Here is a 19,851-nt window from a genome sequence, read left to right as displayed (position 1 = left end):
TGTTCCTGTGTCTCTGTTGGTAGATATTGCCATCGGCGTGCCCTTTGCAGGCAAGGATCAAACAGGCAAAGTGCTCATTTACAATGGCAACCAGAATGGCTTACATGCCAAGCCGTCCCAAGTTCTACAAGGAAAATGGACCTCACAGACCATCCCCCCTGCATTCGTCCCTTCTGGATTCGGCTTCTCTCTGAGAGGAGATGCAGACATAGACAAGAATGATTACCCAGGTAAGGTTTTCTTTTTTCCCTTGGAGAGCCTGCTTTCTGGTATGAGCCTACCCTCCACCTCATAAAGATGAAGGTCACGTTTACATAGCACTGGGCTTTTCTGTATGATTCTAGAATGAATCGAGCATTTTAAGGAAGACAGAAACACTTCTGAGGGAGGGAAGGGATAACATTGTCCAAAGGAAATGTATTCTTGCCAGGGGCCGGTGGCTCATGCCTGTAATCCTGGCTACTCAGGAGGTTGAGATATGAGGATCACAGTTCGAAGCCAGCCCAGGCAGGAAAGTCCATGAGTCTCTTATCTCCAATTAACCACTAGAAAACCAAAAGTGGCGCTGTGGCTTAAAGTGGTAGAGCACTAGCCTTGAGCACAAAAGCTCAAGGACAGCACTCAGGTCCTGAATTCAAACCCCATGACTAACAAAACAAAAACAAAAAGAAATGTATTGTTGGCCTGACTTACATAACTGTAACCCCTCTGTACATCACCTTTATAATAACAATTTTAATGTTTAAAAAAACAAACATTTCCCTTTCTAATTAAGCTGCATTAGAGAAAAAGTTGGTCAATTTTCCAACCCAGGTTTTCCTTTGACAATCCCACTCTAATGTAATCCCACTGTAATTCCACTGTGATCTCCATGGGCAAAGCCAGCAGTCAGCAGGCACCTTTCTGAGTCTATTTCAACTTGTATTCATTTTATGCTCCTAAGTCATTCATCAATACATGACCCTCAATATTTGGTGTCGTAAGGCTTATGCTTTTAGAGCATAAATATTGTTCCAACCATATTCTGGGGCTTTCCAAAAGTAGATTGTTTTTTTTAATTTTTATTTATTTTTTATTGTGAAAATACTGTACAGAGGGGTTACAATTACATGGGCAAGATAATGGGCACATTTCTTTTTTTTTTTTTGGTCCGGTTGTGGGGCCTGAACTCTGGGCCTGAGCACTGTCCCTCAGCTCTTCAGCTCAAGGCTAGTGCTCTACCACTTGAGCCACAGCGCCACTTCCGGCTTTTTTCTTTTTGCTTATGTGGTGCTGAGGAATCGAACCCAGGGCCTCAGGCATGCAAGGCAAGCGCTCTACCACTGAGCCACTTCCCAGCCCATGGGTACATTTCTTATCAATGACTCAGATGAAGCAAGAATTCCCTGCCGCTTGTTGAAAGGCTTTGTGAAGCCTGTTAAAAGGCTCTTTATTTGTCTCTGTTCCACTTAGATAGAAAAGGCAGACTTCATAGTAGATTGACAGCTAATTCTTTTTTTTCTTCTATTTTGGCTATTTTTTTGGCTTTCTTCAGGAAATCCATAGGATGTAAGAATTTGCAACGTCATGAAATACTTAGGTGTGGAAAAATCCAAATCTTTCTTGAAATAGAATAATTGAATACTTGGAAAAGAATGTAATGATTCTGATGCTGGTGAATTTTTTTTTAATTTACAAGGAAAATATTGTTGGTCTTTAGAAATTTTATAATCATTTGGTCTTAATTAAATGCGTTACCAGAAGAAAATATACAGGCTCTGTAGTTCCATCTCCAGGCACCTCCAATTCTCCTGATTACTTCCAGATCTTCAGCAAATTCCAGGATCAGGGCTGCTGTAAATGACATACAGGTCGAGAGCAGGCAAGGAGCAAGCGAAGGAGGGCCCCTTCTCAGAAAGGGGCCAAGGCACATTGTAAAATTTACACTCATGCGTGCATACTCTCAATGACCCTGGTAGGGGGTCTTCTATTTTAAGAAGATCAAAAACAACAATCCTAATGCACTTTACTTCATCTACCTGGTCGCTTGCAGACCTTTAGAGAAAACAAAGACTTAGAATTCTGAAATGCAACGTCAACTACTTGGGAGTCTTTCCTAGATAGAACATACCTGGAAAATGGTGCTTGCCAGCCACAGTGGCTACTGAGGGGGTGACAGTGAGAGGAGTGCTCTCATCCTTGAGATGTACCTTTCTGCTCAGTATAGGTGACAAAAGGCTTAGAAACTGTGGGAAATGATTGTAGCAAGCTAGTGCTGGTGGCTCATGCCTGTAATCCTAGCTTCTCAGGATGCTGAGATCTGAGGACGGAGGTTCAAAGTGATCACCAGCAGGGAAGTTCAAGAGACTCCTTATCTCTAATTAACCAGCAAAGACATGGATGTGGAAGTGCCACAGTGGCAGAGTGCCATCCCTGAGCACTTAAGCTAAGTGCAGTCACCCAGGCCCTGAGTTCAGGCCCTAGCACCACAGACACACCCCTCGATGTGCAAGTTGTGAAGCCTGTTTCACTGGCAGGGCACACTTGTTCTTCACAGATTGCAGCAGGCATCTGTGTGTACTTCGTACACACTGCTCTGTACAGAGAGAAAGAATAGGACTGGTTGTGATGTTTTGTATTTACCTATTGTGTATGATAGCTCTCTTCTCTCTCCCAAACTGATTGAGAATACATTCTCTCATTATCTTGAATAACTAAAGTCATGGACTTGTAAAAAAAAAAAGTCATTTTATTTGTGTTTGTTCATTGTCACGTGATCTGTTTTGCAAGTTACAGATGTTCTGAATTTGAGCAGTATCGGTCTTCCTGTGTTTGGAAGGAGGAATGTGAGCAAAGAGCAGGCAGGGGGTCAAATGTATTGTTAACATTTTTTTGCAATTACAGCAACTATAACTACTGGTAATGAAGTGCACAAAGCATGCTAGCCTACTGCATAGTAAATACATAGGGTCTATCCAAGACATTATTGTGTTTGAATCCGTTCTATGCACATATATATGGTACATATGGATATTTACTGATATGTGTAAATGTGTGCATTGTTATATGTACATGCCTGTCCATAGCAGAAGTGTACAAAGCAAAAGATTGGAAAGCACTCCATTCCTTTCTATAAACATGAAAACAATATAAAATAATAACCATAGTTAAGTTAGTAGAGAGGCTAAGAACAGGGAAGGCAGATTTAAAAAGTGTTCAAGTTCTGACTTCTATGCAACAACTATTAGCTTGACACTCAAGGAGTTATTTGATTTCTTTGAGCTTCCATTTCTTTATCACATATATGCAGCTAATAATACCTACTTTTCAGCGTTGTTTCTGCTTTCCTTTGTACTTTGGGAACAGATGTTTATAAAAAAAACTTGTGACTAATATAGAATGAGAGAGGAAATTAAATTGATTGCCATTCATAGAATCAGAACTTCCTTACAGTTGTGTTGGAGAAAATCTAGTAGTGAATTTTGACTTCCCTGCTTTCTAGCTGTGTAAGAGAGGGGAAAAAAATGGCTTAAGCTCTCTGAACTTCCATTTCTCTGCTTGCAAATTAGTTGAGAATATCTAAGTACAAAAATCAACTGAGCCAGGTATTGTAATCTTATCAACACAGGAGGCTGAGAGCTGAGGATTATAGTTTAAAGCCAGCCCAGGAAGGGAAGTCTATGTGACTCATCTCCAAATAACCACTAAAAAGTTGGAAGTGGAGGATTAGTTTCAGTGGTACAGCAGTATAATACTAGCTTTAAGCACAAAAGTTCAGGGATATCTCCCAGATCCTGAGTTCCAGCCCCAGGATTTATGTACACACACACACACACACACACACACACACACACACACACACACACACACAAATGAATTGAGATTTATGCTAGTTTAGTAAATATCATTTCTTCTGTCAACTTTTAAAGACATGCTATATGTTTCGGAGATATTCTTTCTCCTGTGCATACTAGTCTTTTGATTGAAGCAGAAAACTTCCATGATCTCCAGATTTAACTTTCAGTCCTACATGTATAATTGCTTTGCCTCAATGGGAACATGACAGTTAAGAACATAGCTATTGTGATCCGCTGGATTAAGAGCCATTCATGAAATCCCTGTGACTGGGTTCCTAAGTGAAGCTTCCTCTAAGATTACCAGTTTGTTGCCTACTGTGATATAACCCACAACTCACTGTTACTCCTAGGTGGGAGATGAAGTACAAGGACTTCTCTCATGGTATACTAACATGCTTTACTGGACGCCATTTTGGAATGTGCACTTCCTGTTCACCCCTTGAACCATTTAAGAATATTAAATTGCACACAAATTAGGCCTGGGCTAAGTGACAATAAATGAAATTGAAAGGAAGAAGATAACAAATTTGAGGAAATGAAACATAGACTAGACTTCGTAGTGAGTGGCCAGGAAGAAGATAGAAGAAGGACAAGGAGTAAGGAAGAGATCAGTACAAAGAAGGGTCTGGACATTAGAAGCAAGGTAACTGAGAAACAAACTATAGAATTGGCTGGCATGGGGAGGTTTAGTTATAGCAATATAGATATTTGACTGCAGAAATAATGTTTGGAGTAAATTTTCTAACATCTGATGTATCTACCCAATGTTTGTTTGCTGGTCCTGGGCCTTGAGCTCAGGGCCTGAATGCTGCCATTGAGCGTTTTTCTTCAAGACTAGCATTCTGCCACTTGAGCTACTTAACTCCACTTCTGGCTTTTTGGTAGTGTAGTGGAGATAAGAATCTTGCAGACTTTCCTGCCCAGACTGGCTTTGAACCACCATTCTCAGATCTCAGCCTCCTGAGTAGCCAGGTATGAGTCAACAGCACCTGAGTCTGCCTAATGTGTGTGGGTGTTTTTTTAAGATTTGTGATTCAAAATCTTTTTTTCTTTACAAATATAAAGGAACCACAAATATTTAGATACTAGCTTCAAAATCCTTGTTCCTATTCAAAATATAGATGTATTCAGGTTTCTGTGTTGGTGCTCATTGCAACAACAGCATAGCAAAGGAATACCTTGTATGTATCTGTGGAGTGGAAGTATTTGAAAGGAAAGAGCACCTGTAATTCTCAGGAATCCCAAAAATCCAGTATCTAGTCTAATCTCAGTGAAATGATTGTAAAACACCACTATGTGCCAAATATATAGCCCAGACATTAGAGGAAGGAGGAAAGGAAGGGCAGATTCTCTTGAGGAGCAAACTTACAAGCAATACACACACACACACACACACACACACACACACACACACAGACACACACACACACACACACACGGAAAACATGAGCTGAATGCCAAGACTCGTTGTCTCCTCCAGAAAACCATTTCAGACAATTACATTCAATGAAATAAAATGGCCCATCTGTTTCCATGAGTGCTGTGTATGTGTGTTTGTGCACAAGTAGTGTAAGAAAATAAGTGAGCAAGGAAGTGAGAGGAAGTGCAAGGAAGAGGCTATCCCCACAGGGAATAATGCCTTCCGATTAAACCATGAGCTCCCTGAAATTGCTGACCTCAAGTTTAGTTGAATGAAGTTCAAATCTTGCAGCAAGAGTTTATTTTTGCTTCTCAAATGGCTACTGTGTTTGTATGAAAAGCAAAACATTACATTTTTATTGAGGAAGATTTTCATAGCTTTATTATAAACACATTAGAAAATAGAATATTATCTTTTGGGGGCTAGGGGGGCATGGCTAAGGTGGTAGGGCATTTTTCAATGCGCCAATGAGTGTAAAATATCAACAAGTTTGAGTCCTGGTCTCAGACCAGAAAAAAAAATAGCATACTGTCTTTTAAAACTATCTTGTGAGTTAAGACTTGATTAAATTAATGCATGTGTGTATGCGCCAATGAGTGTAAAATATCAACAAGTTTGAGTCCTGGTCTCAGACCAGAAAAAAAAATAGCATACTGTCTTTTAAAACTATCTTGTGAGTTAAGACTTGATTAAATTAATGCATGTGAAAGAGTTCTTGGACTTGAATGGAGTGGTGTCTTAAAGGGGAGCCTGAAGGAAGGTAGAGTTAAAGGGCCTAAATTCTAGAACTGATTCTCCTAGGTGTGATTTTAGAACTCAGCTTCTATGGTGTCTCTCTTCTCCCCAGAGAGAGGTTAGGTATACGAATTGCTCCTCCAAGAATACTTTTAATACTAAACATCTTTGATTCTATAATCCCAGAGTTAAATGTAGTATAAAACTGGGTGAGTGGTGCTGTGGCTCAAGTGGTAGAGCGCTAGCCTTGAGCTGAAGAGCTCAGGAACAGTGGCCTGGCCCAGAGTTCAAGCCCCATGACTGACAAAAATTAAACAAGACCAAAAAAAAAACCTCTAGAAAAACTTGGTGAATTACTAAGGATATATCTTAAAGAAATTTAGTGAAATGATCAAAGATTTATTTCTGGTAAGAATTTTGGACTCATAGAAAAATTATACACACAGAAAAAAACCAAAACAATCTTTTCACTATTTCCTAATAGCAGTATCTTGTATAACTTCAGTACAGTGAACTATTACTGAATGATTGAATTATTAGAATTCAATAGAATTTTCTTCTTGGTAAAATAGGTATAAGGATACTTGATAATAGTTTTTTCCTTAAAAGGGGTATCTAGGCCAGGCATGGTGGCTCATACCTGTAATTCTAGCTACTCATGAGCTCCGAAGCTGACATCAGAGATCTCAGTTCAAATGAAGTCAGCCCAGAAGGAAAGTCCATGAGACTCTTTTTTTTTTGTTAGTCACAGGGCCTGAACTCTGGGCCTGGGCACTGTCCCTCAAGGCCTTCAGCTCAAGGTTAGCACTCTACCACTTGAGCCACAGAGCCACTTCCTGCTTTTTCTGCTTATATGGTGCTAAGGAATCAAACCCAGGGCCTCATGCATGCAAGGCAAGCACTCTACCACTGAGCCACCTTCCCAGCCCTCCATGAGACTCTTATCTCCAGTTAACCACCAAAAAAACCAGAAATGGCCCTATGGCTCAAAATGGTAGGCCACCAGCCTTGAGAACTAAAGCCTAGGCCTAGGCCCTCAGTTCAAACCCCAGGATTGGCACAAACAAACATCCACACAGAATATTTAGGAGTTTTAGTTGGACAATATATATGTAAAGCAGTTTGTACTGTGAATAGAATCTAGTGATAATAATTAGTTATTATAAATGTCATTAAGGAGCAATGCTATCATGAGAGATAAAACATGCAGTCATAAATTGTAACACAGGGTGGGCCTAATTTAAGGAGGTTAAAAAGTAATGAATGTAGTTGTATGCCAGTAACACGTATTTCTAATCTTACTTACTCAGTGGGCTGAGATCTGAGGATAGGGGTTTATATCCAGTTCAGACAGACAAATCCAAGAGAGTCTTATCTTCAATTAACAGCAAAAAGCTGTTAATGTGGCTCAAGCAGTAGAGTGACAGCCTTGAGAGAAAAAGTCAAAGCAACAAGCCCTAGCCACCTAACAGAAAAAGAAACCAGCAATAACAACAACCAAAAGATAATACATGAAAGAAGAAAAGGGTTCCTCACTAAATGATCTCCACCACAAAAGCTTCCTGGGACAAAAGGATCCTAGGACACAGGTTAAGATTGTAAGTAACTCCATGGAGAAGCATCTCAGAAGAAAGACTCAGAGATGTCATGGCACAAGTTCTCACTAAAATCCAGGGAGGGCAGCAATGGAGGAAGAGGAAGCTGCAGAAGAGACCACATGGAGGGCTGTGTAAGTTCAATGTCATCTGACTGTCACTTGGCGAAAATGCTGTCCTATCTTAAGAAAACGTCTTTGTATCAAGGGATGCAGTGCTATTCATTACTTGAACCTGTAACATGAGGATTCTTCTGGACCCTACATTTCTAAAACTGCATGGCATCGATTTTTTTAAAATTGTAACATAAATAATGTTGACCATTTCTATTTTACCTACAAAAAACACTACCTAGTTTGTCTTTGTTAGTATGCTCTGTAGAATCTTCAAGACATGCTTTTTTTCTTTTATTTGGTACTGGTTCTGGGACTTGAACACAGGGCCTGGCTATTGTCCCTGAGCTTGTTGGTTCAGTGTTAGCATTCTACCACTTGAGCCACAGCTCTGCTTCCAACTTTTGTGTGGTTAATTGGAAATAAGAGTCTCATGGAAATTCCTGTTCAGGCTAGCTTTGAATGGTGATCCTCAGATCTCAGCCTCTGGGTTACTAAGATTACAGATGTGAGTCACCAGCAACTGGCTCATTTTTTGTTATTTTCCTCTCTTATTTGTTTGCTTTGGCACTTAAACTCTAGGTTTGGGTACTGTGTCTGAGCTTTTTGTGTTCAAGGCTAGTACTCTACCACTTGATCCACAGCTCTGCTTCTGTGTGTGTGTGTGTGTGTGTGTGTGTGTGTGTGTGTGTGTGTGTGTGTGTGTGTGTGTGTGTGTGTGTGTGTGTGTGGTTAATTGGAAATAAGAATCTTATGATTTTCCTGCTTGGGCTGGCTTCTAATCTTAGTCTTCAGATCTCAGCCTTCTGAGTATCTTGGATTATGTGAGCCACCAGTGCCCAGTGCTTTTTCTTTTTTATTTTTTTTTTATGGTTAGGAGAAAGAAACTCAATAAACAAATTAAAGGAAATATTTTCTGTTTTTAAAAGTGGAAAATGTTAAGCAATTTGGTACAACTTAATAAGAATACAAATGAAGAACAGAACAGTGAGAAGGTTAAACCGGGGTCAGGTAACTAAAGGCCTGAATGACACACTAAATAACTGGTACCCTATTAGAAAAATAGTAGACAAAAGATGTTTTCTCCTTCAACAGGATGTCTTAAAGACCTCTGGTTTTAGCAAAGAATGAGTTATCATTTTCAAAGTAAACGAATTTGAAAGCCATTGAAGTACCCCAAGTGAGTGTGAGGAAGTGAAACAAACAAATGTGGGAGAGATGGCAACGCAGAAGAAGGGCTGGGAATGAATGGCTCCCAGTCCATCCTCAGCTCCAGCTGGGGGTAAGATGCATGAGCAACTGATTACCCAGCCTCCCCTCCCACAGCAGCCAGTGCAGGAGCCATTGTGAATGCTTCTCCAGGGCTCCCTCTGTGTATATCTTCAACCTACAAATAAGCCCTGCATTCACAGGTGTGTTAGCACATGTTTAGCATACAGCTTTCCAGGGAAGAAGAGAAAAACCCATATGTGTAACTCTGCGGTGTAAATTTCCATGGTGTAATTTCAAGCTGCCAGTGACTGTTGGGCAGTAAGAACTATACTATTAGGGAAAGTACAGCAAAGATGAACCTGACTTACATATCTACTACTGCCCAGCCACTAACAAATATACTCACCCCTTATTTTTGTGGTATCTTCGGATGAGAAATTTCTCTTTTGGGGGAATATTTTTATTCTCATTAAGTAGTTGTACAAAGCAGTTTATGAATATAGTGCATCTTCATTATTGTCACTCCTTTCAATATTCTTACCCACCCCTCAACCCATCCTTTCCCTCATTTTTCTTAATTTTCAGGTTGTATATTGAATTTTTTGCCATTTGGCAGAGCAGTTTATGCATACAATGCATCTTGATCTGTGCCAACAGATCAACATCTTCACACACCCCCTGCCCACCCTACCTCTTCCCTTATATTTCTCACTCCTGTGGTATATCCAATGAATTCCTGCCTGCATTTTCCCCTCCTTCCCCTTCACTCATCTACCCCTTCTCCCCATTGGCTCCACTTTTCCCTCTTGAAAGTACCCATTTCCTGGTACTTATTTTGTTGGGCGTCGAGTTTTTCTTTCTATTGAATTTCTATTCCTGTGCAGTAACTTCCACAGATTCAGGTTGGGAATGACTATCATTTGTCTTCATGGCTGCATTTATGGAAGACCCTATCAAAGATCAACTATAGTTGCTTTCAGGTCCACTGAATAAATGTGCAAGCTCTACTTGTTCAGCCTTGGATTAGGATGCATGCCAACCACCTCTTCTTTACAACTACTATTCCTCTTTTTTTTTTTTTTTGCCAGTCATGGGCCTTGAACTCTGGGCCTGGGCGCTGTCCCTCAGCTCTTCAGCTCAAGGCTAGCACTCTATCACTTGAGCCACAGCACCACTTCTGGCTTTTTTCTGCTTATGTGGTTCTGAGGAATCAAACCCAGGGCCTCATGCATGCAAGGCAAGCACTCAACCACTGAGCCACCTTCCCAGCCCCACAACTACTATTCCTCTTTCCTTTATTCTCCTATAGAAACCCATGAGAACCTCCAACCACCTGACCTCATTTTTTTTGCTGGTCATGGGGCTTGAACTCTGAGCCTAGGCACTGTCCCTGAGCTTCTTTTGCTCAAGGCTAGCACTCTACCACTTGAGCCAAAGTGCCACTTCTGGATTTTTTCTGTTTATGTGCTACTAAGAAATCGAACCTAGAGCTTCATGCATGCTAGGCAAGCACTCTCCCACTAGGCCACCTTCCCAGCTGTAGATGTCGTCTTAACTGTATTAGTATGCAAATGGAAAGCCATATTTTAGTGTCATTTGCTTGATATATCCCTTCCGAGTCTAAGCCTTCACACACCCTGGCTGTTTTCCCAGGGGGTCACTTCCTATTTTGGAAGCCCAGGTCAAATGTCACTTCCTCAGGAAGCCCTCCCTGACTACTGTCGCTCCTCTAAAAAACAGCCATCTCAGATGGACATTTCACAAGCATGTTATTTCATCAATGTCTCTTTCCTCCCCACTGGACTGGATACTGGGTGAGCTGGAAGTGAGAACTGGGTTTGGTTTTGCCCAGTGTAGAATCCTGATGTTCAAAACAGTGGCTGAGACAAAGAACACCTGGCAAATGCTCTGTACTTAAGTGATTGGTGTATGAATGGGTCATGGGAACAAACGAGCAAGCTTCCTTACAAACACACACCTTCATTCCAGCTCTACTTAAACCCAGTAAGCCAGTTTATTCCTAGGCAGAGTAAGGATGAAAATATAGGTAGAAATGATGAAAAGAAGCCTTCATATTTCTCTCTAAGGAGCACATCAGGCTTTACTTAAGCAGCAGACGTATTCTTGGCAAACATTTGACCCTGGCTCCTGGCTCTGTCTTGGTTGGACATTTCAGTGCCAATTACTATTTAAGCCACTTAGAGGATGATGCTCAGTAGCCACAGGAATGAAAGAGCCCCCCCCCATTAAAAGGCAGGGGACACGTGACATCCTTTGTTCACCCACTGTGGACTGGCTCTAGCCGTGGGCAGACTTGCACCTGCCAAGCTTAGCTTATGCAACTCCAAAAGAAAAGTGGCCACCAACCAACCATCCACCACTCACGATTGTTCTGGAGATAGTTTACAAACTCCAAAACTACTCTGCAGAGGACAATTCTTTGTATTTCTCAACCCAACCAGCCAAATGGAAATGGAAGGATGGAATTAAACACTGAAAGCAGAGCTCTTTGCCCCAGATCTGGTCCCTGTGTCACAAGACCATGTACCTGAAGTTTCCCATGGTTAATGTGCGAGGTGAAAACGGGCGAATCACAGTTGCAGCTCTGACCATACAAAATCAGTTAGACCCTCCATCTCAAAAACAAGATGAGTGCAGTGGTACTTGTCTATGCCATATGGCAGGTAGTGGTAGCGAGGGTATGGTCTGAGGCTGACCCCAGTCTAAAGTGCAAGCCCATACTTTAAAAACTAAAGTAAAAAGGGCTGGGAATTCTGGCTCAAATGGTAAAGAGCTTGCCTAGCAAATTCAAGAAGACCCTAAGTTCAAACCCTAGCACTACCAAGAGAAACAGGAAGGAAGGGAAGGCAAAAAGGAAGGGAAGGAGGGTTAGATTTGCTCAAACTAGCCTTGGATCATAATCCTCTGAACTATACCTCTGTGTAGCTGGAACCTCAAGCATGTACCACCACGTGCCTGGTTTGTTGTAGAGATAGAATCTTACTAACTTTGTACCAAGGTGACGTTAAATCTGGAGCCTCCTGTCTCCTCCTCCTGGATATGTGTCTAATTTCTTACTACCCCAGCCCTTCTGAATTAGAGACAACCCAAATGACCTTGCTTTAATTACCTCTTGAAGCCAGGTATGATGATGCAAGCCTGTGATACCAGTTCTGAGGAAGCTGAGGCAAGATGCTTTTAAAGAGTCCATTCCCAAGTACAGACACATTCTGAGATTCTAAAGGTAGGGATTCAACATAGAATTTAAAGGCTTGCACAATTCAACCCTGACACTCAACCAACAAAGTTCAAATCATAGGAATTTGTCCATCTTGCTGTCTTACCAGACAGGAAACTGGGAACTCACTGCTAATAGAAATGACTTTGGTCTTAAAGACATAAACTTGTTTTTCCAGGACTTTCAGCAATAGCCTAGATAGTACACATCCTGTCTGTCTACCAGTGTGGTCATTCTGGAGCACAAAACAAGGACCCTACATTGTGGGGCCTCAAACAAGGGTCAGAGGACACCCTCACAGCCACAGGATGCTAGTAATATATAGAAAACTATTTTCATAAGGCAGACCCCTCATTGGATATTTTGCTCTTTTTTGTGGGATATATTTTTAAAGGAAAATAAACTCTAGTAAATTACAATGCTGCAATCTAATACCATGTCAGGCTCATAAATGTTTTCCTTCAGAGTTCATTTGGAAGCATTTCAGACAAATTGTTAGGGTTATTACTTTCTGGGGGCAAAGGAATCAAGCATTTTTTCAAACACTTCTTCCTCAACTCATAACCTTCCTTCCAGTAATATTTTGCATCTTGCAATAAAAAAGGCAAGAAAAGCAACCTCTATTTTTAGAGTAACACATTTGCCAAACTTTAAGGAGATTTATCTAAATGCTTATTTCCCACAGACATGATCTGCTTTCCTAGATCCAAACACATAGGTTTTTTTTTTTTCATAACCCACTTGCCCAGTGGATGTTACTAGATTGTTATACCGCCATCTTTCATCCCAGTACTTGGTACCATATCCCTAGTCTTGTTTCTCTTAATATTAGCATTGTGACAAAGTGATCAGACTTCGATGGTTCCAGATACATGATTCTTACTTAACATCTTCTGTTCATGTTTGGAACACTTTGCCAAAATAAGAGCCTGAGGTGCAGGCAGGGACAATGTCAAGATAGGAGCTAGAAGTTGACAGAGGGATGTGCAGAGTCATGTGCAGGTCATAGAATAAAAACTCTGGAAAGATCCAGAAAGTGGCCATGCCTTGCTAGAGAAAAAGAGTACCCCATTCCCATCTACACCTTCAGGAGAAAAGCTATATCAAGAAGCTAAGGAGATTCCTCCATTGTTTTACTTAGCCTGATTCTGGTGGCTCATACCTCTCATCTTAGTTATTCTGGAGGCTGAGATTTGAAAGCCAAAGTTCAAAAGCCAGCATAGGCAGATAAATCCAAGAGACTTTTATCTCCATTTAAACAGTGAAATGCTAGAAATTGAGGTGTGTTTCAAGTGGTAGAATGTAAGCCTTGAGCAAAAAAAAAAAAATCCAAGCAAGAGTGTGAGGCCTTGAGTTCAAGACACCAGAGCAGGCAGAATGTAGTTGTCAGCTCTAACAAATTTGTGGAATATCTGTGTACTGTATAATTGTCCAATACATCCTCAGGGTAATTTTGTAGACCTTAGTGGTGGGTCGAAACTGTGGTTTGTCACCATGAGCAACAAGCTATCTTCTAAGACAGCTATACCAATTTATATGCCCACCAAGAACACCATATGAATTCTTGCTCTATTCAACAGTACCTGGTATTAATCTTTCCACCTTTTACAATTTGAAACATTACTGAAGTAAATTTCATTCTTCCTTTCATTTGTATTCCTCTGATGATTAATGAGTAGAATCTCTCTCTCTCTCTCTCTCTCTCTCTCTCTCTCTCTCTCTCTCTCTCTCTCTATATATATATATATATATATATATATATATATATATATATATATATATATATATTAGTCTTGAGTATTTTATATGAATTGCCTGTTCATAATCTTTTTATTAGAATGTTAATAGTTTGCTGGGCACCAGTGGCTTACGCCTGTAATTCTAGCTACTCAGGAGGCTGAGTTCAAAGTCAGCCCAGGCAGGAAAGTCCGTGAGACTCTTATCTCCAATAAACCACCAGAAAACTGGAAGTGGTGCTGTGGCTCAAAGTGGTAGAGCGCTAGCCTTAAGCTGAAGAGCTGGGGGACAGCACCCAGGCCCAGAGTTCAAGCCTCATGCCAAAAAAAAAAAAAGTAGTTTTATTCATCTACATGAGTTCATTACAGATTAGGCCTGAGAGCAATTATTAAAATTTATTTCTTAGTAGGTGCTTAAGCATAAGGAAAATACTTACTAACATTCAATCAGGCAATCATTTCTCTAAACATTTCTCTGCTTGTTTATTTCTTGGTTGGCCCTGCTCATGTGTTCATTTGCTAGAGAAGTTAAACCTTCAAAAGTCCATTCTGATTTCTATGGTTTTGGGTTATGTTTCAGTCTTTCCCTTATGAGTAATTGTAATCTTTTTTATACAACTATTCTTTTCTTTTTATGTTCCTATGGTTCTGTGTGTGTGTGTGTGTATGTTTGTGTGCACGCACGCACATGCACACATATACACTTGCACGCATGCCCTTATTGGGGTTTAAACTAAGAAAGAATCTTTCCCTCTTGCTTAGCTTTTTCACCGGAGGCGGGCACTCTACCACTTGAGCCACACCTCCGCCTCCAGCTTTTTGATAGTTAATTGGAGATAAGAATTCACTGACTTTTTGCCTACCTTGGCTTTGAACAGTGATCTCAGATCTCAGCCCCCTAAGTAACTCAGATTACACTGGCTTCTAGGTGATTCTTTAACCTAATTTTGTTCCCTCTGTTCCTCTTGTCCCTTCCAGAGTGCCATGTCTCCTAGGAAATCATCATTTTCCCTCTCCTTACCCCATCTGCCCACCCGACCAAACCTCAAACACACATTCAAAACAAAGCCAATATTTTCCAACAGGACTTCATCCAAAATCTCCTTTCCCTTGTCAGAAAAATCAGACTCTGCCATCCAAGCCCTATTATTTTTATAAATAAGTTTTTTTATTGTGAAAGTACTGTACAGAAGGGTTACAATCATATGAGCAAGGTAATGAGTACATTTCTTTATTTTTCTTTTTTTAAATAAGTTTTTTAATTGTGAAAATACTGTACAATCACATGAGCAAGGTAATGAGTACATTGTTGCCTCCTCTTTGTTTTTCCCCTACCATCCTTTCCCAAGCCCTATTTATTTTAAGATAACAAATTTGAAGAATAAAATATAAATGTCACACATCAACCATGATCTCATATTTTTAGAGTAAGTTTTTCCTTGCCAATTGAGCCTGCATTTATGCTAATAGGTTTTTTTTTCTTTCATTGAAAGTGTTTAGTGGTGCCAAGTGCTGGTGGCTCAGGCCTGTAAAACTAGCTACGCAGAAGGCTGAGATTTGAGACTCAAGGTTTGAAGCCAGCCAGGGCAGGAAAGTCAATGAGATTCCAATTGAAGTCCAGGTGAGACCCAATTGGCAGAGCACTAGCCTTAAGCAAAAAAGCTAAGAAACAGCACTCAGGCCCTGACTTCAAGCCCCAGAACAACAGATACACAGATACACAGATACACACACACACACACACACACACACACACACACACACACACACACACACACACACACACACACACACACACACACACACACACACACACACACACACACACACACACACACACACACACACACGTTCCTCCAAATAGCAGAATGAAAATAAATGGTTTTCTCAGTCAGCAAGAAGCATGGCGATCTTAAGTATATTTTCAATGGAGTGAAAAGAACCAGGTGTAGTTGCTGGATTTTTTTCTTCTAGAAATGAGAGAGAGAAAGGCAAGACATTTTATTATCTGATTTCAGATCTGCGTTTAGGACATATTATAAGAGAAGACTAAATAGGAGTTGATGCTACATGATAGTATAAGACCTATGATCTTTGTTTTTTACTTTTTTCTTTTTCTTTTTGGTATATGTGTGGGTCCTGAGGCTTGAACTCAGAGCCTGGGTGCTGTCCCTGAGCTTCTTTTGCTCAAAGTTAGTGCTCTTGAGCACTTGAGCCATAACACTACTCCCAGCTTTTTCTGAGTTGTTTGCTGCAGATTAAGAGTCTCAGGTCTTTTCCTGCCCAGGTTGGCTTTAAACTGTGATCCTCATATCTTAACCTCCTGAATAGCTAGGACTACAAGCATAAGCCACCAGTATCTGGCAAGTCCTGTTTTTTTGTTTGTTTTTTTGTTTGGTTGGTTGGTTGGTTTTGTCAGTCATGGAACCTGAACTCTGGGCCTGGGTGCTGTCCCTCAGCAATTCAGCTCAAGGCTAGCGTTCTACCACTTGAGCCACAGCACTACTTCCTGCTTTTTCTGCTTATGTGGTGCTGAGGAATAGAACCCAGGGCCTCATGCACGCAAGGCAAGAACTCTACCACTGAGCCACCTTCCCAGCCCCAAGTCCTATTATCTTAAAGTAACAGAAAATGAATAATTGTTCATAACAAGTCACATAGTTAAATTAAAGTATCAGCACCCAAATTTTGTTCAAAAGAACAAAATTATGCAAAAGCTTTTTAAAAATATTGTTTCTGAATGTGAGTATACTAATGTGTATATACTAATATGTCCATATGTAAATCCACATTTACACAAACGTGAACATATGCATGTATGTGTGAACATCTAGACTATATATAAAATACATGCAGCCAAAAACATGTCACTATGAACTATGTAAATATGCACACATATGCTTACATGGTATGTATGGAGCTGAGATCGAGACACAGAAACCACATGGTGCTTTGTCTAAACCAATCACATAAACTTTGGAATGAAAAACTTGTTAAAAACCAAACTCCAAGATAAGGACTCAAATGTTTTTTCTTTCTTGCTATTGTGTCTAACATATTTCTAAGATATTTCTTTGTTGCTTTGTATGTCCCTCCCCCACAGTATAACCCCTGTTTTCACTGTATTTGATGTTGGTATATATTTGTTGTAGAGGGGAAGGGAAAAACAAATCGTTTAAATAGGGATACAGGTGAACTCATTGCAACAATGAGATGTACAAGACATTATGTCGAAAAACAAACTTTACAACTTTGGCGCGCAGTGAGGAGGGGTGAGGTGGGGGGGGGGAGATGGGAAGGGATGGGAAGGGAAAACAAAGGAGGAGGCAACAATGCTTGATAAGAAATGCACTCATTACCTTGCCCAAGTAATTGTAACTCCTCTGTACAGTATTTTCACACAAAAAACAAACCAAACCAGTGCATCCATTCTTCTGCCCTGGAGAGATCAGACAAATGCAGTATGTCCTGAGTGTAATACTCTAGCCTTCTCCAGCAGGCATGATACCAAGATGGCATCTCAAACACAAACATACTTTTGTGGTAGATAACTGTTTTTTTAGGCTCCGAACAACTGTGGCCACATTCTGATAGAGGAAACTGTGGCCTGTTTGCCAGTTATTTTTCCAGAGTAGGAAAATCCCCACCCTGAGGTTGAATTCCTAAAGGAAAAGCCCTCTTCCTCATTACCACAGGGCGGTAGTATTCACGGTCTTGGCTCTGATGGCCATCCATTACCACAGGGCGGTAGTATTCACGGTCTCGGCTCTAATGGTCATCTGATGTGGTGAAAAGCCTCCATGTCATTTTGTAGGATATGGGGATTGAGTATGCATGCATATGCATATGGATGCATGTGTGTCTTCCCGTTCTATTGAATGCACTTGCAAAAATCCAGCCAAATTTAACCCACTCAACCTGTCAAAACAACTGTTGCTTCTTCCTGCTCTTCTTCGTTTAGGATATGATCACCCATCCTCCTACTTGGCAGTCATTTATGAGCCGCCACCACCGTTAGCCCTGTCCAGTGCTGTGCCTGAGACTGTGGATGCAAAGATTCTGTCTCCCTTTGTTTATTTCAACCCAAACCATTCTAGGAAGTCTTTGGGATCCACATACTCACAGATTCCTGCCCTGGAAAGGCTTACTGTCATATTTCTTTGCCTTTTCCAAAAGCTGATTCTTAACATTCATCTGCTATTTACACAAGGTCTAATCTTTGGATATGAGTGCTTTGCCTTACTTGGAGCCAAGACTAAAGCACACAGGCAGCTCTTGAATCCTGATTCACAACAGAGCTGCCCATCTTCTGTCATGTCAATGGGCATGCAGAGTCACCTGTGTTATGTTTGCCTAAATATGGTTATCTAGCAAGAAAAGTATGCATTTCTGCCTATCAGGTCCTCTTGTTCCCAAGACATAGGAACAAATATAGTGGAAGAGACAAATGTAGCAAAAAAGTGGAGGTAGCTAAAAGTGTTGCCATTCTGATATAATTTATCACTGTAGTTTTAAACAAATGGTGGGTGTAGAAGCTTTGGCATCAAGGAACAGAGGCATGGCTTGAGCATCACATTGTGTGCCTAGCTAGCAGGAAGTCCTGAGTTCAGTACAGAAAGAAAGAAAGAAAGAAAGAAAGAAAGAAAGAAAGAAAGAAAGAAAGAAAGAAAGAAAGAAAGAAAGAAAGAAAGAAAGAAAGAAAGAAAGAAAGAAAGAAAGAAAGAGAAAGAAAGAGAGAGAGAGGGAGGGAAAGAAAGAAAGAAAAAGAGAAAGAAAAAGGAAGAAAGAAAGAAAGGGGGCTGAGAAGGTAGCTCAGCGGTAGAGTGCATGCCTTGCAAGCATGAGGCCCTGGGTTCAATTCCACAGCACCACATAAACAGAAAAAGCTGGAAGTGGCGCTGTGGCTCCAGTGGTAGAGCGCTAGCCTTGAGCTGAAGAGCTGAGGGACAGTGCCCAGGCCCAGAGTTCAGGCTCCATGACCAGCAAAAAAAAAGAAAGAAAGAAGGAAGGAAGGAAAGAAAGGAAGGAAGGCAGGAAGGAAGGAAGGAAGGAAAAGAAGGAAGGAAGGAAAAGAAGGAAAGAAAGAAAAGAAAGAAAGGAAAGAAAGAAAATGAGAGAAAGAAAGAGAACAAAAGAAAGAAAGAAAGAAAGAAAGAAAGAAAGAAAGAAAGAAAGAAAGAAAGAAAGAAAGAAAGAAAGAAAGAAAGAAAGAGAAGGAAGGAAAAGAAAGAAGGAAAAGGAAGGAAGGAAGGAAGGAGGGAAGGAAGGAAGGAAGGAAGGGAAGGAAGAAAGGAGGAAGAGAGGGAGGGAGGGAGGGAGGGAGGGAGGGAGACAGGGAGGGAAGAAGGAAGGAAGAGAAGGGAATGTGAAGGAAAGAGAGGAAAGGGGAAGGAAAGAGATGGAGGAAGGGAAGGAGGAAGAGAGAAAAAACAAAAAAGAGAGAAAGAAGGAAAAAAAGGAAGGAGGGGAGGGAAAAGGAAAGGAAGAAAAGAAGGGAAAGGAAAGAAAAGAATGGAGAGAAAAAAGAGAGGAGAAGGAAAGGAAAAGAAAAGACACTAAAGGAAAAAAAAAACTTTAGCATCCAACTTTAAAGATGTGAGACTTTAAACATTTTATTCATGAGCCACAGTTAGCCACGCTGTAGATCTTCTCTTAATGTGTTTTCTATTTCCTCTAGTAGAGAGCTCTTGGATGACCCGTGTCTGACTTACTTGAACATTAGCATACACATCTTTTTAAAGCTATTGTTACAACGTGATTCTGTAAAACCTAAGATACCCCACTTACAGTTTTGATCTTAAAACGGTTTGAGTCCATTTTTAAACAGAAACATTGACAAGAATAATATGTCTTTGGTTAAGCTGGCCCAGCAGTCATGAAAGCAAGGATTACTAAACAAGTCTGTTTAAGAAATGATCCTGAATGCTGGGCACCGGTGGCTCACGCCTATAATCCTAGCTACTCAG

The 19,851-nt window shown here is 40.7% G+C and overlaps 1 protein-coding gene across 1 annotated transcript in view; it reads left to right on the top strand.

Moving 5' to 3' along the window:
* Positions 1–19,851, top strand: part of Itga8 (integrin subunit alpha 8) — a 162,292-nt gene that overhangs the window by 60,723 nt on the left and 81,718 nt on the right. Inside the window, exon 13 of the mRNA XM_069990426.1 lies at positions 24–230. Within this exon, the coding sequence (XP_069846527.1) occupies positions 24–230 (207 nt within the window). The remainder of the gene's footprint in view (positions 1–23; positions 231–19,851) is intronic.

This window comes from Dipodomys merriami, unplaced genomic scaffold (assembly GCF_024711535.1).
Source record: "Dipodomys merriami isolate MVZ:Mamm:240054 unplaced genomic scaffold, mDipMer1.0.p SCAF_4, whole genome shotgun sequence".
Lineage (NCBI taxonomy): Eukaryota > Metazoa > Chordata > Mammalia > Rodentia > Heteromyidae > Dipodomys > Dipodomys merriami.
Note: the sequence above shows the minus strand (reverse complement) of the source record. Positions and strands in the feature narration are given on the sequence as shown.